The sequence below is a fragment of the Harpia harpyja genome, chromosome 12 (genome assembly GCF_026419915.1).
Source record: "Harpia harpyja isolate bHarHar1 chromosome 12, bHarHar1 primary haplotype, whole genome shotgun sequence".
NCBI classification, from domain to species: Eukaryota; Metazoa; Chordata; class Aves; order Accipitriformes; family Accipitridae; genus Harpia; species Harpia harpyja.
This window is the reverse complement of record NC_068951.1, coordinates 42,741,481-42,762,858: the sequence shown is the minus strand read 5'-3', so window position 1 is coordinate 42,762,858 and position 21,378 is coordinate 42,741,481. Positions and strand designations below refer to the sequence as shown.

General features: G+C 49.4%; 1 protein-coding gene across 5 annotated transcripts in view; it reads left to right on the top strand.

Annotated features, from left to right (window-relative positions):
• The window catches only part of SCHIP1 (schwannomin interacting protein 1), a 235,330-nt gene extending 219,270 nt beyond the window's left edge, over positions 1 to 16,060 (top strand). For 4 of the 5 annotated variants that reach the window (XM_052804552.1, XM_052804551.1, XM_052804553.1 and 1 more), the window contains 6 exons: positions 7,818 to 7,936; positions 10,740 to 10,857; positions 11,572 to 11,769; positions 12,325 to 12,448; positions 13,931 to 14,024; positions 15,417 to 16,060. In XM_052804552.1, coding sequence (XP_052660512.1) covers positions 7,818 to 7,936; positions 10,740 to 10,857; positions 11,572 to 11,769; positions 12,325 to 12,448; positions 13,931 to 14,024; positions 15,417 to 15,468 — 705 coding nt within the window. In that variant the 3' untranslated portion in view covers positions 15,469 to 16,060. Of the gene's footprint in view, positions 1 to 1,736; positions 2,001 to 7,817; positions 7,937 to 10,739; positions 10,858 to 11,571; positions 11,770 to 12,324; positions 12,449 to 13,930; positions 14,025 to 15,416 lie in introns of those variants that run through there. The other variant, XM_052804554.1, reaches the window with a different exon arrangement.
• Positions 16,061 to 21,378: the final 5,318 nt, after the last annotated feature.

Genomic DNA, 21,378 nt, shown 5'->3' with positions numbered 1-21,378 from the left:
ATATGCCTCCAGCAATGGTTACAGGGGCTCCCAGCCGTGCCTCTTGCCAGCTTGGTTTTTCTCCTGTTGCCTTGAATGAGGCGGCTGCTGGAAGCGGGGTTTTCACTGGAGACTGAGACCAGCTCTGTGGGACCCGCTCAGGGGATGCCCCTCCGCCAGCCCGCTCCTGGAGCATCCCGGCTCGGAGGGCAGGGCAGAGGTGAGCTGGCCTGAAACCTGGAATGGGGGATAAAATATTTTTAAAAATGCACGGGGACATCCCCCTCCGATGGACGAGGGCAGGGTGATGGGGGGACTTGTCCTGAATTGGGGCGGCGGGGAGGGAAGCACGTGGCAAATCGCAGGCTCAGCCCCCAGCCCGGTGCTCCTGGCCACCACATCCTTCCTGTCGGGCTATGGGATTTGTGGGTTTTTTCAGATTTATTGTGTCAGGATCCATCCCCACGGCCAGGAGAGGAAGTTAATTTAGCAACAGCAGGAAAGGACACAATGAGTCAGTGGTAGAGGGAAACTAAAAATAATGAAATATCCAGAGAACAACTTTGTTTCATTTGGGAATTATAGTTACAAAGCAGCATCCTGGGACAAGAATGGAATTAAACAATCCTGTTTATAATTACTGTTTTTGCCTGAAACTTCAGAGTAGAGTAATGCCATGATGCATAATTTGTATGTTTTCAGAGACATTAATCTGACTAGAATATGCATTTTAGGTGAAATGATGTCAGCATGACTTGGATACATCATTTAAACATGTAAGCTTTGTAGGGCTATTAAAATTACTTATCTAGCAGGCAGCATAGTTGTGTTGCACCAGAAATGAGTGCTTTTGCTGCTGGTGTGCCACGTTTTGAGGATCACTGAGAAATTGTGGCATAAATTCCAATCTTTCTAAGGATTCCCTATAGAAATGCCTGCCCCGAGCGTGTGATCTCTGCCTCACCCGCAGCTGATCCAGAGGAAACGTTGCACACCGTGATGGGTGCGACGCAGATGGGATCTCGGCAAGGACTGAGCAGGATTTGTGTGGGGTCGGGGAGCAGCGGCCGTGCCTGGGAAGCCTGGATCTCCGGGCAGGACTGCTGGAGGCACAAGCTGGAGCTGTAAGCGGTGCAGGTTTGGGGGCTGCCGAGCCCACGGAGCCCCCCGTGGGAGCCGGAGCTGGGGTGCTCAGCCACCCCTGAGCAGGGACCAGGCAGTGCGGGGGTCCCCAGGCTCTGCAAGCCCACAAGACGGGTGGCAGGTTAAGGCTGGACGCCTTTTTGAGCTCCTGGTTAATTCCTGGAAACTTTTTTTTTTGCACCTTAAAAAGCTGGTTTAGCCAAGAAATAGCTCCCTGGGGTCCTTCCAGTGAAAACAAAACTTTTTCTCGTGGTTGACATTGCTGTGACTGCCCATCCTCCAGGACCGCTCCGGCTCTGCCCGGGTTCGCTGCCCCGGCCGCGGGCAGCTCCTCCAGCCGCCGGGATTTCGTTAAGATAACTTCCACGGTGAAAACCCCGGGAGAAAGCCCCCTCTAGCCGTGACTACGCCACCGGGCTTGGATTTTGACATCAGACACCGGGTTTTTTCCTGCCCTTGTGTAGCTGGCGAGGGCTCGGGGCTATTTTTATCCGCCGCTGGCAGTGGCTGGAGGAGGACGCGACTTCCCTGGCCCGTGCAGCCTTCGCCTCCCTCTCATCAGCTGGCCGAGGCTCCGACGCTGCCGTTGACTTTATTAGGGAAAAGCAAGGTGCTCCAGAGCGGCCGGGAGGCGAGAGGGGCCGGGGAGGCATCCCGGACGGTGGACGGTGGGCTGCCGCAGGTCTTGGCTCTGGGGGCCAGCGTATGATCCCATGGTGCCGACTGAAGAGCGGAGGAAGGATTGAGATGCCCCAGCGGGAACGTTGCACCCGCCACGTGAGGACCCGGGAGCGAAGGAGATGAGTCAGGAGGGTGATGGCATGGGTGACGTCATCAGGAAAGCAGCCGTGCCGGCCGGGGAGGGGAGTTATAAAAAGGTAAGGGACAAAAAAGGAGCCTTTTGTCTGCCGACAGTCGCCTTCTTGGCAGGAGGGGGACCCGCCGAATCGCTGCCCAAGACCCTCCCAGGGCGCTGGGTTTGGGGTGCCGGAGCAGGGAAGCGCTCGGCGGTGTTTAATGCACAGGCACAGGGCAGCAAACCTTCCTCCCTCTGCATTTCCATATCACTTTACAATAAAGAAAATGTAAAGAGATGTTTCCAAACGTGTTGTCATCCCTCAAGACCCCTGGGTTTTAAGGCAATTTGCCATGTGGCTTGAGATACGCAAGTTTGACTTGGGTTTGCGTTTACTAGCAAATCTGCCATGAAAAAAAAGGAGATAAAAACAAATGTTCTGTGGTTACAATTTCTGTTTGTAAATCCAAGAATAGCCCCTGTACTTTACAGAGATAAAATAAGGTGCTGCCTATGGGTCTGCAACTTTAAATATAGTAATTGTCCATGGCTGGTAATGACAGACCCTGGCAAAAATAGCCTTGGTGGCCTGGCTGTGTCCCGGCACTGTGCACCCTGTCTGGCACTGATGGATGGATGCTCCGGGCATCCAGCCTCCGCCGGCCTCGCTGCTTTTTAACCCCTCGCATTGCAGTGGCACTGCCTGGTTGGGACGGGGTTCTGCCAAAGTGTTGCTGGCACCCGTTAATCTGTAATTCACTGTGTAATTAGACTCTTCCCTCTCCAAACAGGCAGAGCCTTAGCAAAGCACGCCTGGTATTCGGTCCAGGTTTGGTACCGATCGGTACAACTCCAGAAGTGCCGTCCCCAGCCGTTATTAGGAGCTGGCTGCTCTACCCAAGGTGGGGGGTCTCAGAGCACGACGAGGAGCCTGGCAAATCACTGCTACACCTCAACGCCAAATAAATCTTCCATGTGCAACTTTGTGTGCTATTTCGGGTGATATCTGTCATGAGTAAAGGCTGCTAGTACAGGTGCCTGCATGCTAAATAGTGTGGAGTGTACATGGTGAAAAGAATAGTCTGGCTACTACTTCATAAATGACATAAATCATACAGTATGGACTTTGCTCGGTTTCCCAGAAAACTGCAGAAATCTTGTGCCCGCTGTGGTGGGGGTCCACTCTCCATTCTGCATCGGGTCAGTCAGGGACGGCCCCCGGCATCAGCGGTACCTCCGTGTGCCCCCAGGGATGGGGTCGTATGGGAAGAAGGCATATATTGGATAAATTTCAGGCTCTCGACCAAAAATGGGGGGTTTTTGGTGTCGAGGTGCCGCAGCATGTCGGGGACGGGCTGGGTGCCGGCACGTGTCAGAGGCGGGTGGTGAAGAGCACAAACGGTTCTGTATAATCTGCAAACACCAGCGAGGTGATTGCAATAGATTTATAACCAGCAATAATTACAGCGGGTGACGGGGCTGCGGAAATGGTGTGCTGAGTCCGCTGTGGGGAAAGGCTGAACCTCTCCTGGCAATTTGCCTTTGCTGAAACGGTTGTGTAAAGCATTTTACATGTAGGCAGTCACGGCCATAATCTGACATAGTGTTTTTATTCGTGTACTTAAACAAAGGTAGCTACTGACCTTCCGAATTGGAAGGTCAATGGTAAGAAGGAAAACATCCGCCCAAAACTGTTTTGCCTTAAAAATAAAAAGCAGCCTTTTGTTTAAAATAATTGGCTGGACCAGACTTCAGCTCTACACCAGACCCCTCTTTCAGAAATACATATGTTTTTTGATTCAGTGTCAAAATACACGTTTGAATAACATGGGTTTATGTTCGTCTTGCTAGTACCTTTGCATTTTGAGTTTTTGATCCATTATTTTTTATATACCAAGTAAGTATATTTGATAGCCAAAAAGCCACTTGCAATTTTCCTTCTCAATTTATAGTTTTCAATACCCGGCTCAGGATGTATATAGCAGCTGTTGGGTAATTTATCTAAAGCCTGAGGTCCAGTTCCCTTAGGTATATTCTATTCCTTAGTAACTGTTCCCTATTTTATAATAACAAATAGGACTCTTGATTTCTTTATGGTCATTAGCCTGTGTCTGGTTTATAAAATGGGATATTCTGAGCTCAGTCCTGGGAGCAGTGTTATTTAGTATCCTCAGTAATGACCTGGTGGAGAAAACAAATTGCACATTGATTAAATGTACAGATGGCAAACTGGGAGCAGTTGCGTCTCGGTGGGAAATGGAGCAAAATTAAAAAAGATGTGGAGAGACAGCCCCATCTGAAAGGGGTAAATATGTGAAAGCGTGCCTGTGTTTATGAGTATTTTAATGCAAAGACGACTAGTTTTCAGCACACACTAGAGTAGGTAGGTATGCTGCTGAGGGAGGGAGCGGTCTCAGCTGGCGTGGAGGCTGGGATGTGCTGTCCCGGCTGGGCAGGAGGAGGTGGAGATGTGCTTTGGGCTCCTGATTTCATAAAATGGTTTGGGTTGGAAGGGACCTTAAAGATAAACCTAGTCCCAACCCCCCTGCCGTGGACAGGGACACCTTCCACCAGACCAGGTTGCTCAAAGCCCCGTCCAACCTGGCCTGGAACACTGCCAGGGATGGGGCATCCACAACTCCTCCGGGCAACCTGTCCCAGTGCCTCACCACCCTCACAGGGAAAAACTTCTTCCTTATGTCCAATCTAAATTTACCCTCTTTCAGTTTTAAACTGTTGCTCCTTGTCCTGTCACTACAGGCCCTTGTAAAAAGCATCTCTCCATCTTCCTTATAAGCCCCCTCTATATAACCACTATAAAGTCTCCCCGGAGCCTTGTCTTCTCCAGGCTGAACAACCCCAACTCTCTCAGCCTGTCCTCACAGGAGAGGTGCTCCAGCCCTCTCATCATCTTCGTGGCCCCCCTCTGGACCTGCTCCAACAGGTCCATGGCCTTCTGACGTTGAAGGCCCCAGAGCTGGATGCAGGACTGCAGGTGGGGTCTCACGAGAGCGGAGTAGAGGGGCAGAATCCCCTCCCTCGACCTGCTGGTCACGCTTGTTTTAATGCAGCCCAGAATGCGATTGGCTTTCTGGGCTGCGAGCGCACATTGCTGGCTCATACTCAGTTTTTCATCCATTAATACCCCAAGTCCTTCTCCTCAAGGCTGCTCTCAATCCACTCATCCCCCAGCCTGTATTTGTGCTTGGGTTTGCCCCGACCCACGTGCAGGACCTTGCACTTGGCCTTGTTGAACTTCATGAGGTTCACACGGGCCCACCTCTCAAGCCTGTCCAGGTCCCTCTGGATGGCATCCCTTCCCTCCCGCGTGTCGACCGCACCACGCAGCTTGGTGTTGTCAGCAAACTTGCTGAGGGTGCGCTCAATCCCACCGTCCATGTCAGCAACAAAGATGTTAAACAGTGCCGGTCCCAGTACCGACCCCTGAGGAACGCCACTCGTCACTGGTCCCTACTTGGATATCAAGCTGTTGACCACAACTCTTTGAGTGCGACCATCTAGCCAATTCCTTATCCACCAAGTGGTCCACCCATCAAATCCATGTCTTTCCAATTTAGAGGCAAGGATGTCGTGCGGGACAGTGTCAAATGCTTTGCACAAGTCCGGGTAGATGAAGTCTGTCGCTCTCCCCTTCTTCACCAGTGCTGTAACCCCATTGTAGAAGGCCACCAGATTTGTCAGGCACAGTTCGCCCTTGGTGAAGCTATGTTGGCTGTCACCGATCACCTCCTTATTTTCCGTCTGCCTTAGCATAGTTTCCAGGAGGATCTGCTCCATGATCTTTGCTGGGCACAGAGGTGAGACTGACTGGCCTGTAGTTCCCCGGGTCTTCCTTTTTTCCCTTTTTAAAAACAAGGGTTATGTTTCCCCTTTTCCAGTCAGTGGGAACTTCCCTGGACTGCCACGACTTCTCAAATATGAGGGATAGTGGTTTAGCCACTTCATCCGCCAGTTCCCTCAGGACCCGCAGATGCATCTCATCAGGTCCCATGGACTTGTGCACCTTCAGGTTCCTTAGATGGTCTTGAACCTGATCTTTTTGTACTGTGGGTGGTTCTTCATTCTCCCAGTCCCTGCCTTCGCCTTCTGCAACTTGGGCAGCGTGGCTGGAGCACTTGCCAGTAAAGACCGAGGCACAAAAGTCATTGAGTACGTCAGCCTTCTCCATGTCCCAGGTAACCAGGTCTCCCGTTTCCTTCCAGAGAGGGCCCACATTTTCCCTAGTCTTCCTTTTATCACCAATGTACCTATAGAAACTTTTCTTACTGCCCTTGATGTCCCTGGCCAGATTTAATTCTATCAGGGCTTTGGCTTTCCTAACCTGGATCCCTGGCTGCTCGGACAATTTCTCTATATTCCTCCCAGGGTACCTGTCCTTGCTTCCACCCTCTGTAGGCTTCCTTTTTCTGTCTGAGTTTGTCCAGGAGCTCCTTGTTCATCCACGCATTTCTGTCGGAACACAAGGAAAATCAGAAGTAGATGGGAAGATGTGGGAGAGGATCATCCCAGTTGGAAAAACGGGGAGGGTGGGTATCCGTGACTTTGTGAAATATTGTTGTGCTGAGGGATGCAGCTGGCACTCACAGGGGAGACACCCACGTGCATCGTGAGATGGGCAGCACGAGGAAATGGCACAGGCAACCCTGTCTCTGCTTTCAGTCCATTAAAAAATATTTCTCATTCATTTTTACTTATTTTTTTCACTGTGCTGCCTTCACCAGCTGGCTGGCTATTTTTTCTTCTAAATCTAACTGCCTCTGTGCGATCGAGGCATCGATTACTGAAACCTGAAAAAAACAAAGCAGAAAAACATAGCTGCGCAGTCTGGGTAGAACCTCGGAAACTGGGAGCTGAACCCAAAAACTTGATACCACTTGATGCCATGGGTGTTATTTTTAATACTTTCAATGAAAGGAGTTAGGTTACAAATGAAGTATGTATTTTGGTAAGGGATTGACAATATAATGGGCAGTGTGATAATGTAATGTACGTAGTCAGCACTGGAGTTGGAATTAAATTATTAGCTATTTTAAGTTAATAATTTGCATTTCACTTCCTTGTATCAAAAAAAGGTGCTTTATTTTTAGCGAGACAGGTGAAATATGGGAAGCACAGTTATATTAATTAACACCGTGGAAGCAGCCCATGCTTGCCTGCTATGTTTTCTTTTGTTGTGTGTTCTTGATCGGGTATTATGTGTTATTTTAAAATGAAATGTCTGAGGGCTTCAAAATGTTCCTTCTATCAATAACTTGCCACCTTGTATGAATTTATTGTCAGCGTTGGCACATAATCTGTTAGTGACAGACACCAGGATAGTACTGGTACTAATTTTGAATCTAGATCTGTGATTTTCATTTATTGCACATTGATTACACAGTCATCTCCATAATCATTGATGGGTGATTAATTTCAAATCACTTTGTAGTTTGCCGTTATTCAAAAAAACATATATGCAAAACCACATTTTTAAAACTGTGCACAATTTGATAGCAATGGTTAAAAATATATCTCTAAGGACACTGGCAGAAGGAGGAGTGTGTGGTTTTGGAGGCTGCTTAGGGAAGTGGAAGATGCTAATGGTGCAAGCGTGGCCTCGGTGGCTGTATATGGATATAGGTACAGATAGCGGTATATGCATTAGGTATCTATCAGATGTGTGTGTATATATAGGTACACATCTATCAGTATGTGGAGAGAGAGAGATGCAGATGGGCTTCTCTGTTGGGATGGGCTATGTGGTCCACCCAACGATGGCAGACAGCTCGGGGGATGCTGGGCATCATCAGCGTGGTGGTGGGGCTGGTGGGACAACTCTCCTGCCTGCACACCGGTGTGACCGGCAGCTTCATCCTTTCTTGTCGCCCTTCCCTTTCAGGCCCAGAAGAATGAGCGGGAGTCCATCAGGCAGAAGTTGGCTCTGGGCAGTTTCTTCGACGATGGCCCGGGACTTTACACCAGCTGCAGCAAGAGCGGCAAGCCGAGCCTCTCCTCCCGGTAAGCCAGGCGGCCTCGCGGCCCAAAACCTCTTTGGAGGCTGAAAAGCGTGAGATGCCTCCAGTGGGACGTCCTGAGAGCTGCCCTTCAGAGGATCCCTCAGTTTTTGCTTGCAACCATATTCTTGAATTTTCCTTGTTTTAGAACAACGTCTTATGCTCCAAACGCAATAGTTGTATGTTACGTGAATAATTGTAAATAATATGCTAAAATATTAGTTTAAAACTGTGTAGAAGAGGTATTTGGATGCTCAGGGGACAAAGCAAATGAGTTTCCTGAGGTAGGTTTCCTTCAGGTTTTCATTTAGGATCTCTGTCCTGAACTGAGAATTGCCTTTGGATTTGGGTAGACCAAGAACGGTGGTGGAAGTATCGTGAATGCACAACTGGAGTTATGGTCAGGAAAATAGTTGATTAATTATTTTTTTCCCCAAGTTCTTTATGTTGAGTTGCAAAATACTGAGGATTTTAATGTCTGAATGCCTGGTTTAATGCCAGGCGTGCATGTCCGAAGCAGGGCAGGGCTTGAGGATGGTCCCATGGTCCCACCAGTCCTGGGTCAGGCAGCGTGGTGATGGTTGGTGAAAAACCACGAGTTTGTGAAAGCTTATCTTCCTTCGGTGGCTCAGGAGGTAGCAGCCCATTGGAAACAGATCTGATGCTGATAGCTAGTCCTGGTGACAGCACGGCAGTGGAGAGCAATTAATCTCAGACACAGAAAGCAGCAGAGAATGGAAAAAATGACCTTTAACGTGGCTCCCTGCCTCCCCACCATGTCCACGTGCTCTGCGCAGGCTCTGGTCGCTGGACACGGCTCCGTCCCTGGAGCTGGCACATCGCGTAGCATGGGTACCTCACTTATTCTGATTTTTAAAATCTCTACATCAAATCAACTCCAGAAAGGCTTGTTTATATTCAGCTGCTGGGGAGTAACCCATGGCACTTGGAAAGCATTGAACGCGTCCCACATTGGGAGTGAAGATCTACCTGTTGCCATGGTGTGGGAGAAGAAAAAAGTCTTAGAGAGGCATAAAGCCAGGAGGAATACTGTTATTACACCAGAGAGGTACAATTGTGAAATTAAACTGAACTGCAAGTCATTTGAAAGGGAAAACAGTTTTGCTCTGTGTAGTTACATCTAAACCAGGAGCCGCTATCTTGTAATTATAGCGCGGGTCTAATTAACGCTGCATGGCAGGGTTTGGCAGCTGTGCCATCAGAAATTACCAGCTGTACCTGAACGCTTTGGCGTTTCGTTAATATTTATAGTCCAGGCAAAGCATTAGTATTGCACGCCGCCTGTTACAGGACCTACAGGAACCTTTGCAGGACCGTTGCTCTTGTGCTTGCATATGAAATAAAACAGAATACATTGCTGGGTTTCGGGCGTTGGGGTCATGCTCTCGAAAGGCGTATGATGCAATTTTAAGCCGAGCCAAGGGTGCATCCTGCACCCCAGCGTGGGTACCCTCGTCTGTCCACCATGGCTTAAAATCTTGTGCAGAATTATAGAATGGAATCACAGAATGGTTTGGGTTGGAAGGGACCCAAGGTCATCTAGTCCGACCCCGCTGCCATGAGCAGGGACATCTTCCACTGGCTCAGGTTGCTCAGAGCCCCGTCCAATCCGACCTGGAATGCTTCCAGGGATGGGGCATCGACCACCAATCTGGGAAACCTGGGCCAGGGTTTCACCACTCTCATTGCAAAAAATTTCAATTATTAATGCTATCTATTCTACTAAAATAAATGCAAAATAAGAGTTTGCTGTCTGTAAGTACCAATATAAGCCCCCCGCATTGGGAATGGAGGATAACAGGCAGCAGAGCATGGGGGGAGGTTTGCCCCATCTTCAGCAGGCAGCGATGGAGTATGATGCACTGAGAAGGCTGATAGAGTTGACCCCAGAAATCTCTGGTTTCTGGGGTTAATTTTTAATGAGTTTGGAAGATGTGCAAAGCCTGAGCAGTTTTTGTAGGCGGCAAATGGACCTGACCCTGGTGTCAGGTGGATGAATTGTCCTGGAGAGCCCGGGCTGCGTGGGCTGGGCTGGTGGCTGTGGAGCTGCTCCACAGCGTGAGCATCAGCGGGGGCTTTCACAGACACCCTCTTCTCCAAAAAATCCATTCCCTTGTTTGCTCTTCGAGGCTGATCTGAGCAGAGGGAGCCGTGGGGTCCACAAACAGGCTTATTACCCTTCTGAATAAATAGTTTAAACCATTAACACATTATTTTATGTAATATAATAATATTATATATATGTTATATATAACATTTTATATATTAATATATTTACTATATTTTATATATACTTTATATATAGTATTTTATATATACTTTATATATAGTATTTTATTTAATGTAATAATACAGACACCCGTGATGACAAAAGCTCTGCAGCGTCTCGGTAATTCTGAAGTTCATCAATAGATGGTGGTAGAAGTATTGTTTTTACCGTGCCGCTGAGTTTCCAGTCCCACGTTGAACTGCTGCTCAGAAATGACAGCGCTGGGCAGCAGCAGGAGCTTGCCCGTGCTCTGCCGCCGTGGGCTGGTGGTCCTGGCTCTGCTTTTGGGTGGGCGATGACCATCTTCTTGGAAAAAAAGTGAAAATGGTTATATTTTCCTGAGGCCCGTACAAAATCAGGACAACGGCATCCTTTCAAAAGGCGAACGACTTGCTGCTGACGACGCTGCGGCATCTTGCCCACGTAACCCATCGGCGCGGTGGGGAAAGCCGGGGGTTGCCGGCAGCCGTGCCGGTGCGAGGGGGCTGCCGCGTCACCTCTCCCTTTCCCCCCACAGATTACAGAGTGGGATGAACCTGCAGATTTGCTTCGTGAACGACAGCGGCAGCGACAAGGACAGCGATGCTGATGACAGCAAGACAGAAACCAGCCTGGACACGCCGTTGTCGCCCATGGTAGGTCTGGGAACCCATCCCACAGAGGCTCTGGAGCATGGAAACCGTAGGGTATCCATAATGGAAGCTGAGAAAGAGCTGATCCTATTAGAATAGCAATGCTAAACCCCAGAGCAGCATCTTCAGCCATCAATAAAAGAAAAGCGAGATGCTGAGGGGCAGATAGCAAATTGCCCCTGGCTAGCACATTGCTGCTGTAGAGCAGATGCCTTCATGTGAAGGTGTTCCTTCTCCTTCCTTCCTCCCTTTCTTTTTGGCTCTGATAATTATCAGGGCAGTAATGGGTATGAAGTGGTATTAGGTCCCACCAGCTTTCTTCTCCTCTCCTCTCCTCTCCTCTCCTCTCCTCTCCTCTCCTCTCCTCTCCTCTCCTCTCCTCTCCTCTCCTCTCCAAATATAACACCACAGCCCCAGATGTTTTCCTCCAGCTTAACCAGTCTGTCCCTTCAACACCTATTGATCTGGTTGGCTCCTCTTTCCATCTAAAGTGCTCAAGTTGCTATTAGTAGTCAAGGGGGCCTATCTGGGAATTACTCTGATTTTTAAAGATAATCTTGTGGATTAAAATAAAAAAAAAATCTGCGCTCCTCATCGTTTCTGTAGAAATGATACCACTTGTAAGTGCACAAAAATACGTTAAGGCAACAGCAACCACCTTTGCTGTGGCACGGTTGGGGTGACGGTTCTGTAACGGCTGCGTGTCTGCTTCCCTAGAGCAAGCAGAGCTCGTCCTACTCCGACAGAGACACGACGGAGGAAGAGTCAGAGTCCCTCGACGACATGGATTTCCTCACCAGGCAAAAGAAACTCCAAGCTGAAGCCAAAATGGCCTTGGCTATGGCGAAGCCCATGGCCAAAATGCAGGTTGAGGTGGAAAAGCAGAACAGGAAGAAATCGCCGGTAGCGGATCTTGTAAGTGGGGGCCGTGGGACGGTGCGTGGGGGTAACGCCAGCCCTTTTGCTGTTTGCTTTTGCTTGTCGAGCCATGCACACCAGCTGGCAGCTCTTGCTTGTGGTGCTTGTAGACATGCAGCAGTGGAGATAGGGGCCGGCTGCCAGGACTTGAAGGGTCAACATGGATCCTTTTATTGGGGTGTTACGGGAGCGGGAGGGATGCCGGGAATGAGATGATGAAGTGTGAAGGTTGTTACTGCCTTGAGGCCGGCATGATGCTGCTCATCCTCTAAGTCGTAGTCTGCTCATCCCACCCCATCCCGGAGCACTCCTGCCTTGGTACAACACTGCTCGCCATAGCCCTCGCCTCCCCTTACATCAGTATATTGCTGATGTTGGTAGATTTGAAGACTTGGGTCAAACGTTGTGTAGATGTTTCGGCTCAATGTGGTAGTCCCGGTGGAGTCGTTGATGCATGCTTGTGAGAGGGGGATGCAAGCAATGTAAACTGCTGCTGTTCAGAAATACAAATAGTTGGAAGAAAACAGCAAAAAATCGAAAATTTCTTTTCAGCTGCCACATATGCCTCATATAAGCGAATGCCTGATGAAGAGAAGTTTAAAACCCACTGATCTAAGAGACATGACTATCGGGCAGCTACAAGTGATAGTCAATGATCTCCACTCACAGATAGAAAGTAAGTGATACTTGTTTAATTATTCTTTGGTATGTCCCGTTTAATTAAGAACAGTTCTCCAGGATACACATAGAAATGTTGGTAAATGTAGGATAATACGAGTATATGGAAGAGGCACACAGCAGTAGTTGGAGATGGAGTTCTCTCCAGATTTGGCTCCTTTGGCTTTTTTCTTTCCTTTTTTCAGTTTCTCCTAAAGCACTCGCTTGGCTCCGTAAGAGAGGAGGGTTGTAGCATTGTGCCAGCACCTAACGCCCCACTTGAAACTCAAAACCTGGTCGGGTAAAAATAGTTTTGGGAAGTCTGCCTGTCCTGGAAGCACCTGCCATTCGTGGCTTTATGGCTATGTCTTCACGTGACGCTATGCCATGGCATCAAAACTATCCATAAGTGGAGAAAGTCTCCAGTTTAGCAAACGTCCCGGGGTAGATCCACTCTTGCAGCGCTTCAATGCATTTCATGGGTCCTTGCATTTGCCCACAGGGACAGTGCCCCACCACCTCATCGTTCTTTGCTGTCTCCAAAAGATCCAGGGGTTTTTTTCCCCCAGGGAATTGCCATCTTCCTATTAATGAATTAATTAACAATTTGGGGAGTAGACTTCTCTGGTGGCTGTAGGTCAAAAAAAAAAGGTTGGTTGGGAGCTACTGTGCTGCTCCTTCCCTACTCGACGTTGGTTAATTGGCATCCCTTCTGGAAGCAGCCCTGCTGAGGATGCAGAACTGCACCGTTGAGTCATGATTTATTTTTTGCTGCAAAGGCAAAAAAAATATGCTAATTAATTAGCGTCACTTTAGAAAGCACCCAAGTATGGGAACATGAGGTCATTTACACTGAGCTTGCTTCCCAAACTGAAGGGGCGTTAAACCAGTAGAGCTGTAGTTAAGCAGTCTAAACACCAGCTCTGGCAGTGAGTGACGGCCAGGTACAGCCTTCAGGGGAGCCCGTGCCAGCAGGTTCATTTTTCACATGGTCCTTTTTGTTTTCTTTTTTTTTCCCTGTTCTTTGACACAGCCCCGAGCAAGAATCCAATGTCACAAACATCCCTCTTGAGCAGAGGGGCCAGCTTGGACAGTAACCCCAAACCAGGATGGGTGGGCAGCGTGTTCTCCGTTGCCGCAGGGAATTAAAAAGCTAAACCTGAGGCTGCCTGGGCGAGCAGCTCGGCCGCTTTCCGCAGCCTGTTTCTTGCTCAGGGTTATTGGCCCCAAGTGAGCGCAAGCTGAACCAGTGGAACTCCAAGCCCTGAGAAATTCATCTTTATTTTTGCTGCTGCATTAAGCTATTTCAAGAGAGGAACTGCTTGCATGCAGTGGCAAGGGGGCTTACAGTTTATCCCAGAAAATACGCATCCTTTGGGGAGGTCCGTCTTGGTTCTCTGCACCAGCTTTTGTGTCACGAGGTGGGGAAGGATGACGTACGGGTCCCAAACCGGGGTTCCCTGGGACATCACAGACTCACCCCCTTTCTCCCCGGCGCCAGGCTTGAACGAGGAGCTGGTGCAGCTGCTGCTCATTCGGGACGAGCTGCACACGGAGCAGGACGCCATGCTGGTGGACATCGAGGACCTGACCAGGTGAAGGAGGCTCCTCGGGTTATTTCTCTCTCCTCGCAGGTCCCAGCCTACCGCGTGTAGTGGTTTTCTTTTAGCAGAATTTCGGTACGAAAGCTTTTGCCATCAAAGGTAAGGGCAGAGCAGGATGCTGCTCTCTCCTCCAAAACAAGAAATCAAGGCACTCAGGTTCTGGAGACTGTCAGCAGCTTTCAAGAGCTCCCCAAACGCAGGTGTTGGTGCATGCTCTTGAACTGGTGTTCCCCTTTCCGAAGCCTGAAAAGAGCCTGGGAAGGGATGATGCTGCAAACCCCCAGTGCATCCAAGGAAAATCCAAGCAGCTCCCGGTGTCACCCCACTCCTCTCGCTGGGGTAAGCGAGAACCGGTCTGCCTCCACCGTTAGGAGGACTTGACAACGGGAAAATTTCTGAGTCTCTTAAATATTAACGTTCAATAGCCGATAAAATGGAAAGCCCTGCAGAATATAGCCAGGTTTCCTGAAGGACTCCATCTCCCGGGCGGCAAGGCTTAAGAGGCATTTTCCTTTGAGATAGCTAGTGATGCGCTGCAGAAACTTTAAGAAGCATTGAAAGCTTTGGGAAAAAAGCAGCTGAAAAAGAAGGTGCACTGGGTATTGTCAGCACACTGCGACTACGGTTTCACGGCTGAAGCTTTAAGCTTGCAAAAAATACGGCCTATATTTGTTTCTATTTTAAAACATCGTGGTGCTGCATAGCAGCTGGTTGAGATTTGACGGTGCTCTGCCTGGAAAAAGTTTCCGCCAGCTGGGGTGGCCAGTTCTCGTGCTGCCCAGGGGCTGGTGGCCCCAGGGACGAGCAGACAGGTTGTCACTTCGGAGTCTTGCGAGACACCGTCACTGCTTCCCTTAATGAAGAGCAAGCGATGAAAGGGGGGGGATTTGGGATGGGGGCTGGAGCTGGGTCAGTAGGCAAATGCCAATGCCACCTCGCATCTGTTTCTCCTGTGCTTTGGGAAACGCTTTGCTTTCTAGATGCAAGTAATGGCAGTTTAGTAAATGAAATTTATTTGGAAGCTGGTCAGGATGGTGGGGGCTTTGGGGGGGGCGGGGGGCACCGGCGCTCCCCATCCCGGTGTTGTCCGGGGGCGAACGTGCCGGCCATCCCTGCAGGAGGGGAAGAAACGATCCCAGCTGACCCAAAACCGCTCCGGAGAAGGGTTTCCCTCCCCGTCCCCTCCCGCTGGGAAGGAGCCCGGGCACAGACCGCACGTAACCTCGCTCGGTGCTTGTTTTTTTCCTCGGGAAAATGTGATTTTTGGTTTGCTGCCAGAGCGGCGCGGATGCTGGCTTGGAGCGCAGCCCCGTGTGTGGTTCGGGTTTCCACCTCCCCTCGGCACAGCGAATAACGCAGCTTCTTTCCTCTCCCCCGCCCCAGACACGCCGAAAGTCAGCAGAAGCACATGGCAGAGAAGATGCCGGCAAAATGAACCCCGGAGCGCCGGGAGCAGAGCTGGAGCGAGACTTCATTTTGCTTCTGTGTGTGTCCAAGCGCTGATGTCCACAGTGGCGCACGAGAAAACCAGTGTTAGTCATTGACCATGTCTGAAGCTTTATGTCCGGTGATTGGCCTCTGCTTCTTAATTTATTTTAATTTTTTTACTCGTGCCACTAAATATCAGGCATTTTAATAATATTATTACAAAAAAATGTACAGTACTTATAACATTATAAATCATGGGTGAGAAGAGAGGGTAGTTTAACTTTATTTTTGTTTGTTTAGAGATTTTCAGTTGAACGATATTTTACCATTGACTACTTTTTTATTCTTCACTGTAGTTTTAAAATAAAGAAACTGTACTTGACGGTGCTATACAAGTCAAAAAAATACATGCCTGCCTCGTAGTGAAGTTGTAGCTTTCAGTAATATGTATATTTTAATCAGTTTTCAACATTTTGTGAATGTTGACTACCTGACATTCATTTTTAGATGTGCTATTAACATTCGGTTGGATTCAGAGAGTTACCTTGAAAGTTTTATGTATAAATATGTAAAATAAAAATTAAAAAAATTGTTTCATATGATACGTCTTTTTGTTGCCTAGTGGTTGACTTTGGTGATGCACCAGTAATGTATTCCTCGAACTAAATGTGCAATTCCTAGTTTGTCATCACCAGAAAGAGCCTTTTCTTTTTGCCGATCACATGAAATTATGGAGAGACGACAGGATTTTTGTAGAGTTATTTATTTGTAAGTTCATAATGTATGTATGACACGGACTTAAGAGATTCTTCTATAATAACATTCACTGGGCCCTAATAGTGTGACTATTGTTAGAATCAGCAGGCACATACCGTAGATGGGGTTTTTTTTTATATTTTATTGTCCGGGCTAAATATTTAAATGACTCACCAATGTCAGAAATAAAAAAATGTCTATGTTAAAAATCTAAGCAGCATATTAAATGTATTATATATGGTAATTACTCACCTCTCTGCCTTTGGGCTGCGCTCCCCCTTAGTAGCTGTGTTCATCAGCTGAGTGCTGGATGTGTCCTCCTCCGCGCGTACAGGAGGAGGGACACTGGGAGACTAATAAGTCTGTCTCCGTCCCTCATTTATTTGATTTAATGCTGAAGGAGCTCGGCCATCCCCTTCCTAAGGCTGCCTGGCCGTAGCCAGCAGCAAACACGCATGTCACGCACACCAGCTTTTTACCTTTTAATTCTTTTTTCCTTTGGGGCAAATTCATCTTAGCGAAGGGTCTGGCTAATGACTTATTCAGGGTGTTTTCAGAAAAGCATGAGCTGCATTAAAATTTCATCCCCCGCCAAGAATGTATTTTATAAAATGACGGGGTTTTTTCCCCTCTTTTTGCAGAAAGTGCAGGTTAGGGAAGCGCCAGCCCTCGGCGGGGTTTGGTGGGGCTGGGCAAGGGGGGGTTGGTTTAACTTAGGGTTGTTTTTCCTTTCCCAGGAGTTGCTCCAGGGGGTTTCCAGCGGACAGTCCCGTGTCCCATGTCCCTGCCGGGCAGTGTCCCCTGAGCAGGGAGCTGTGCCTGCCCCCGGCTTTTGCAGAAAGATGTTGGGATGGGTTAGGCTGGAGAGCCTTTGCCTGCAGACCGGGGATGACATAAACTCCTCTTATTTTGCTTTTTTTTTTTTTTTAATCTATGCAGAAAAATATATATATATTGGGGGTCTTAGTTTCGCTGTAGCTCTTGGTTGGCTTGATGCTGTTGCGTGCACGTGGGGAGACCTGCTGGGTTTTATATTTCTGCTCGGTGAAATGCCGTGTTTGCAGTGCTCCGAGGCTAAAAGCATCCCCACGGAGCCGGTGCCTCCATCAGAAGCGGCCGGCTGCTCGGGTATCGGTGAGGAGGTGCCTGCCACTGGATTTAAAGCATGAACAGCAAAAGCCCCAAATACAAAAAGTTTGCTCTCAGCTTGAAAAAAAAAAAAAAAAAAAAAGAAAAGAAAAAAAAAAGGCAAGAAAACCCCCGGGGTCCTTCCGGGGAACCCCGCGCCCTCGCCAGCCGCCCCCGGCATCATCCCTGGCATCGTCCCCGCCGGGGTCCAGCTTGTGGGGCACCGGGGTGTGAGGCAGCCTGGGCAGGCTGGAGTTTCGTTCCCTTGCTAAGTGCCTTTAACTTGCTGAAGAGAACTAGTTATTCCAGTCACCTACCGTTGGTTTTCCCCCTTACAGTTTTAGGGGATTGTTTTTTGGTTTTTTTTTTTAAAGAAAAAAAAAAAAAAGTGTTTCTGGGTAACTGCATCTCCTTGGCTCTGTGTCCCGTGTACCGAGGTGTCGTGCTGGTGTGTATGATGGCAATGCTGTGGAATTAATGGATTAAATGACATTTTTAAAAGAGAAAGGTGTTGTGTGGTTTCTGAGCTGCCGCTGCTGCCCTGTCACGGGCAATATGTCCTTTGTCACCTACTCCTTTCTGGGTATCGATCCCACTTTTTGAGTGTCCTGTATCCTCCTGGGTGGGTTTTCGGCTCCTCCTCCCCTTGTCCCCACCAGCGAACATAAACCATCTCGCACGGGATGCCAGACTTCTGCAGGCTGCCCGCAGCTCGCTGTGCGCAACGGGAAAAAGTACCTCCTGAGACTAGAAGTCACCGAAAATACCTGATGCAGTCAGCAAAAACACCTACCCGCCCTGCATGCGCACGGGGCGATGGGGCTGGGGGTCCCACAAGCTCTCCCCAACACCCAGCCTGCTGCCCTCCAGCCACGCTTGGCTGTAGCTAATTCTGTATATCCATGGGGAATACCTGCTCCTCACAGTGTGGGATTTTTGGGAGCCCCATCCTTGGGGAGAATTTGGGATTTTTGTTCTGCCTTGCTTATTTTTTTCTTTTTTTTTTTCTTTTTGATGTTTTTCTTCCATTAATGGGGCATTTACATGGTTCCACTTGGGACTCCCAGTATCAGTATTGTAACCCTGGAGCCGAATTCCCCGAAAGAGACTCAGAGGGCTCTCAGTCAGAAGGTTGCTTTCGGGGGGCGGTGAGCTCACAGGGCCAGTAATAAGCAGCTTCTGTTATGACAGTGGCCGCTGCTCCACCTCAGGGACCAGAATTCGGCATCTGACCATCGGGTGCCTGAAGCAGCCCCCATACCCAGTGCCCCTCACCCGGGGGAGGGGGGGGGGGGGGAAATAGTGTTCATTTGGAGAAAACATTCAAATGACTAAAAAGCTGAAGGAAAACACAGCAGCGTGTTGGATGGGCTGAGGCAGGCAAATGTCCACCAGCGTTAGCTGCTGCCTGCAGTGATGCTGCCTCCAGGGATCACTGGGCCCCCAGCAAACACATATATAATTCATAGCATGGGGAAAAAAAAAAATAAAGGCTGCAGAGCTGTGATAAATGGCTGCAAATGCCATGGGGTGCTGCCAGGGTCACCACCCACGGCAGATCCTCACCCAACGGAGAGCCGGGCACTGCCGTGCCTTACCGGCCATTGGGGCAAGGGACAGGCGCAGAGCTTTGAGCAGCTTGGAAACACTTTTGGAGCTTGTTTTTTGGCTGATGGAACTTTTTTTTTTTTTTTTTTGCATGCTGCCTGAATAGCTGGGCAGGAAAGGACCTGCTCTTCCGTGTGCCACGTCCTGGCCCCATCATGCTTCCCTCTGACAGCCCTTTCTTCTGCCAGTCCTGGCCATCCAGGGGAAATTCGGCTTCCTTTTCCTCGCCTGCCTCCAGCTGGTCTCACAACATAGTGTTTCTTAATTTTTTTAAGTCTGTCTCTTGGTCCTAAACTCACCTGTGCTTGAAAAGCATGAAATGTTGCATTAAAAAAAAATCATTCTGATATCTGAGATAACATCCCGCTGACGTTAAAGCAGCCCTTGGGAAAAGACATGCTGCATGAGCCAGGCGCTTCCTCTCAAAAAAACCTTGCTGCTTGGGTTCTCCTTTTATTTTTTTTTCCTCCCTTTTTTTTGTGACCCCATCCAGCAGCTCTCTGCCACAGAGAAGCAGTGCTCACCATGCACGGGACGTGCTGCACGGCATCTCGCTGGGCATGCGGGTACCACCACGGACTGTGAGCGTGTAAAACCACGGCGGAGCGTACACACGGCCTTTTACTTTTCTTATTTCATCCTCCAAAGGAGCAGCACTAAGGAACTTAAGAGAATTAAGTCATGTGCGGATTCAGAGGAGAAGGGTTGGGCTGGTGGGACACAACCCTGTGCGTCCTGCCTGCGAGGTCCCTGCTCCCAGCCCGCTCCAGAACATTCCCCGCTGCTTTGCACACCCTCCAGGGAAGGCGTTTAGCACGAAGGAGCTCATTTTTACCTCTTTAAATCAAATCCATCCTTGCGCAGCCCCGAGGGAGGCTCAGCCTTGCAGAGGGCATCCCCAAGGAAAAGCCAGGGGGGGGGGGAGGTTACAGTCTGCACTCGCTTCTCTGCAGAAGCCCACGCCTGCTCTCGGGGAGTTTCTCTTCCTTCTTATTGTAAAGCAAAAAGTGAAACCCATGTGTGCGGGACCCTTCGTCCTCTTCCCGCTGCCGCAGCGGTGACTGGGGACATCCTGCACACCACTAGGTGCTTTGCCAGCAAGGACCAAAAGTCTTGCGCTAAAGCAGCTTTCCTTGGTCACACTCAGCAGGATTAGACCTTCCTGCTTCACTTATATCAACCACCAGCTCTTTCTTAGCGGTAATATATTATTTAAAATTTTTCAAGTCTCTCAACTGGGGGGAAAAAAGGATCTATGCAAAATAAATGATCCCAGTTCTCAGTAGTGCAAAAGGCTCTGACCCATCACAGCCTCTTCTAGTCCATGACTTTAGTATTTGATGCCAAATTGGGATGCTGGCTCTATTGCTGATGGAGCGGTTGCCATGAAAGACTGGCAGCAGAGCCTGGCCACCGCCGTATCCACCTACCCCTCGGCTCCCTAACGACAGCACGTTTGGGGAAGAAACATGCCTTCAGAAGAAAAGTGAAATAGCTACAGCAGCATGAAAAAAGGGAATTGCAGGGTTTCGTGTGGATCTCCTGAGCTGACAGCCTGCGGGCAGCAGCCATTTCCAGGCAGCCAGCTCAGCACTCCTCCGCTGCCCGTCAGAGCTGGGGGAGGAGGAATTTTCCCAGGTATTGGTCTCAGCCCACCGTGGAGGTAAGGCTGACTCTCCCGGGCAGACACTAGTTGGGAAAACTCCCATCGGCAGCTCAGGGAGTTTTGCCGGAGTAACCGGCACCCACGGCTGCAGGAGACTGACCCCCCCCCAAAGCAAGACTAAGAGCTGGCAAGGGGCTCTGCGGAGCTCTGCGGCTCCAAAACCACCCGGAGATTTATTCTGGGGAGCGGGGAAGGGATCCTCATCACTGTGTCAGACCACTCGTCCTGCACCTTCCCACTGCCTTGGAACGTGAGGTTCGGGGAGAAAAGGGACCCCAGTCCCCACGTCGGTGCGCAGATCAAGAGCCTGCAGCAGATGTTTTGGGTTGGAAGATGTGACTAGAGGTCGTGCACTCATATTTGGGCTGCCTTTGAGTTCAACATCACGCCAGCAGCCTAGCACAGCCCACTTGGAAATGGTTTGGGTCTCCTGCAAAGGCCTCGCAGGGCCAGCAGCTGGATGTAGCCATGAGCAAAACGAAGCCTCGGGGCTCTCGGTGCCTTTGCCAAGGGAAGGAGAGCACCTGGAAGAGCCACAGGCCCCGTCCGCACGGCGAACACAGGGTTTCTTCTTCCCCAGGTTTGAATTTGCTTCTTGTAGTGAACACCCAGCTCCAGCTTGGGGAAATAAGATTGACTTTGTCGCAGTTCACAGCGCCCAACGCGCGTGCTTTCAAGTGACCCCATTTAATTTTCTGTACTCTGTATAAAATCCAATATACCAATTTTTTTCTTAATCAAAACCACGAGCGGATACCT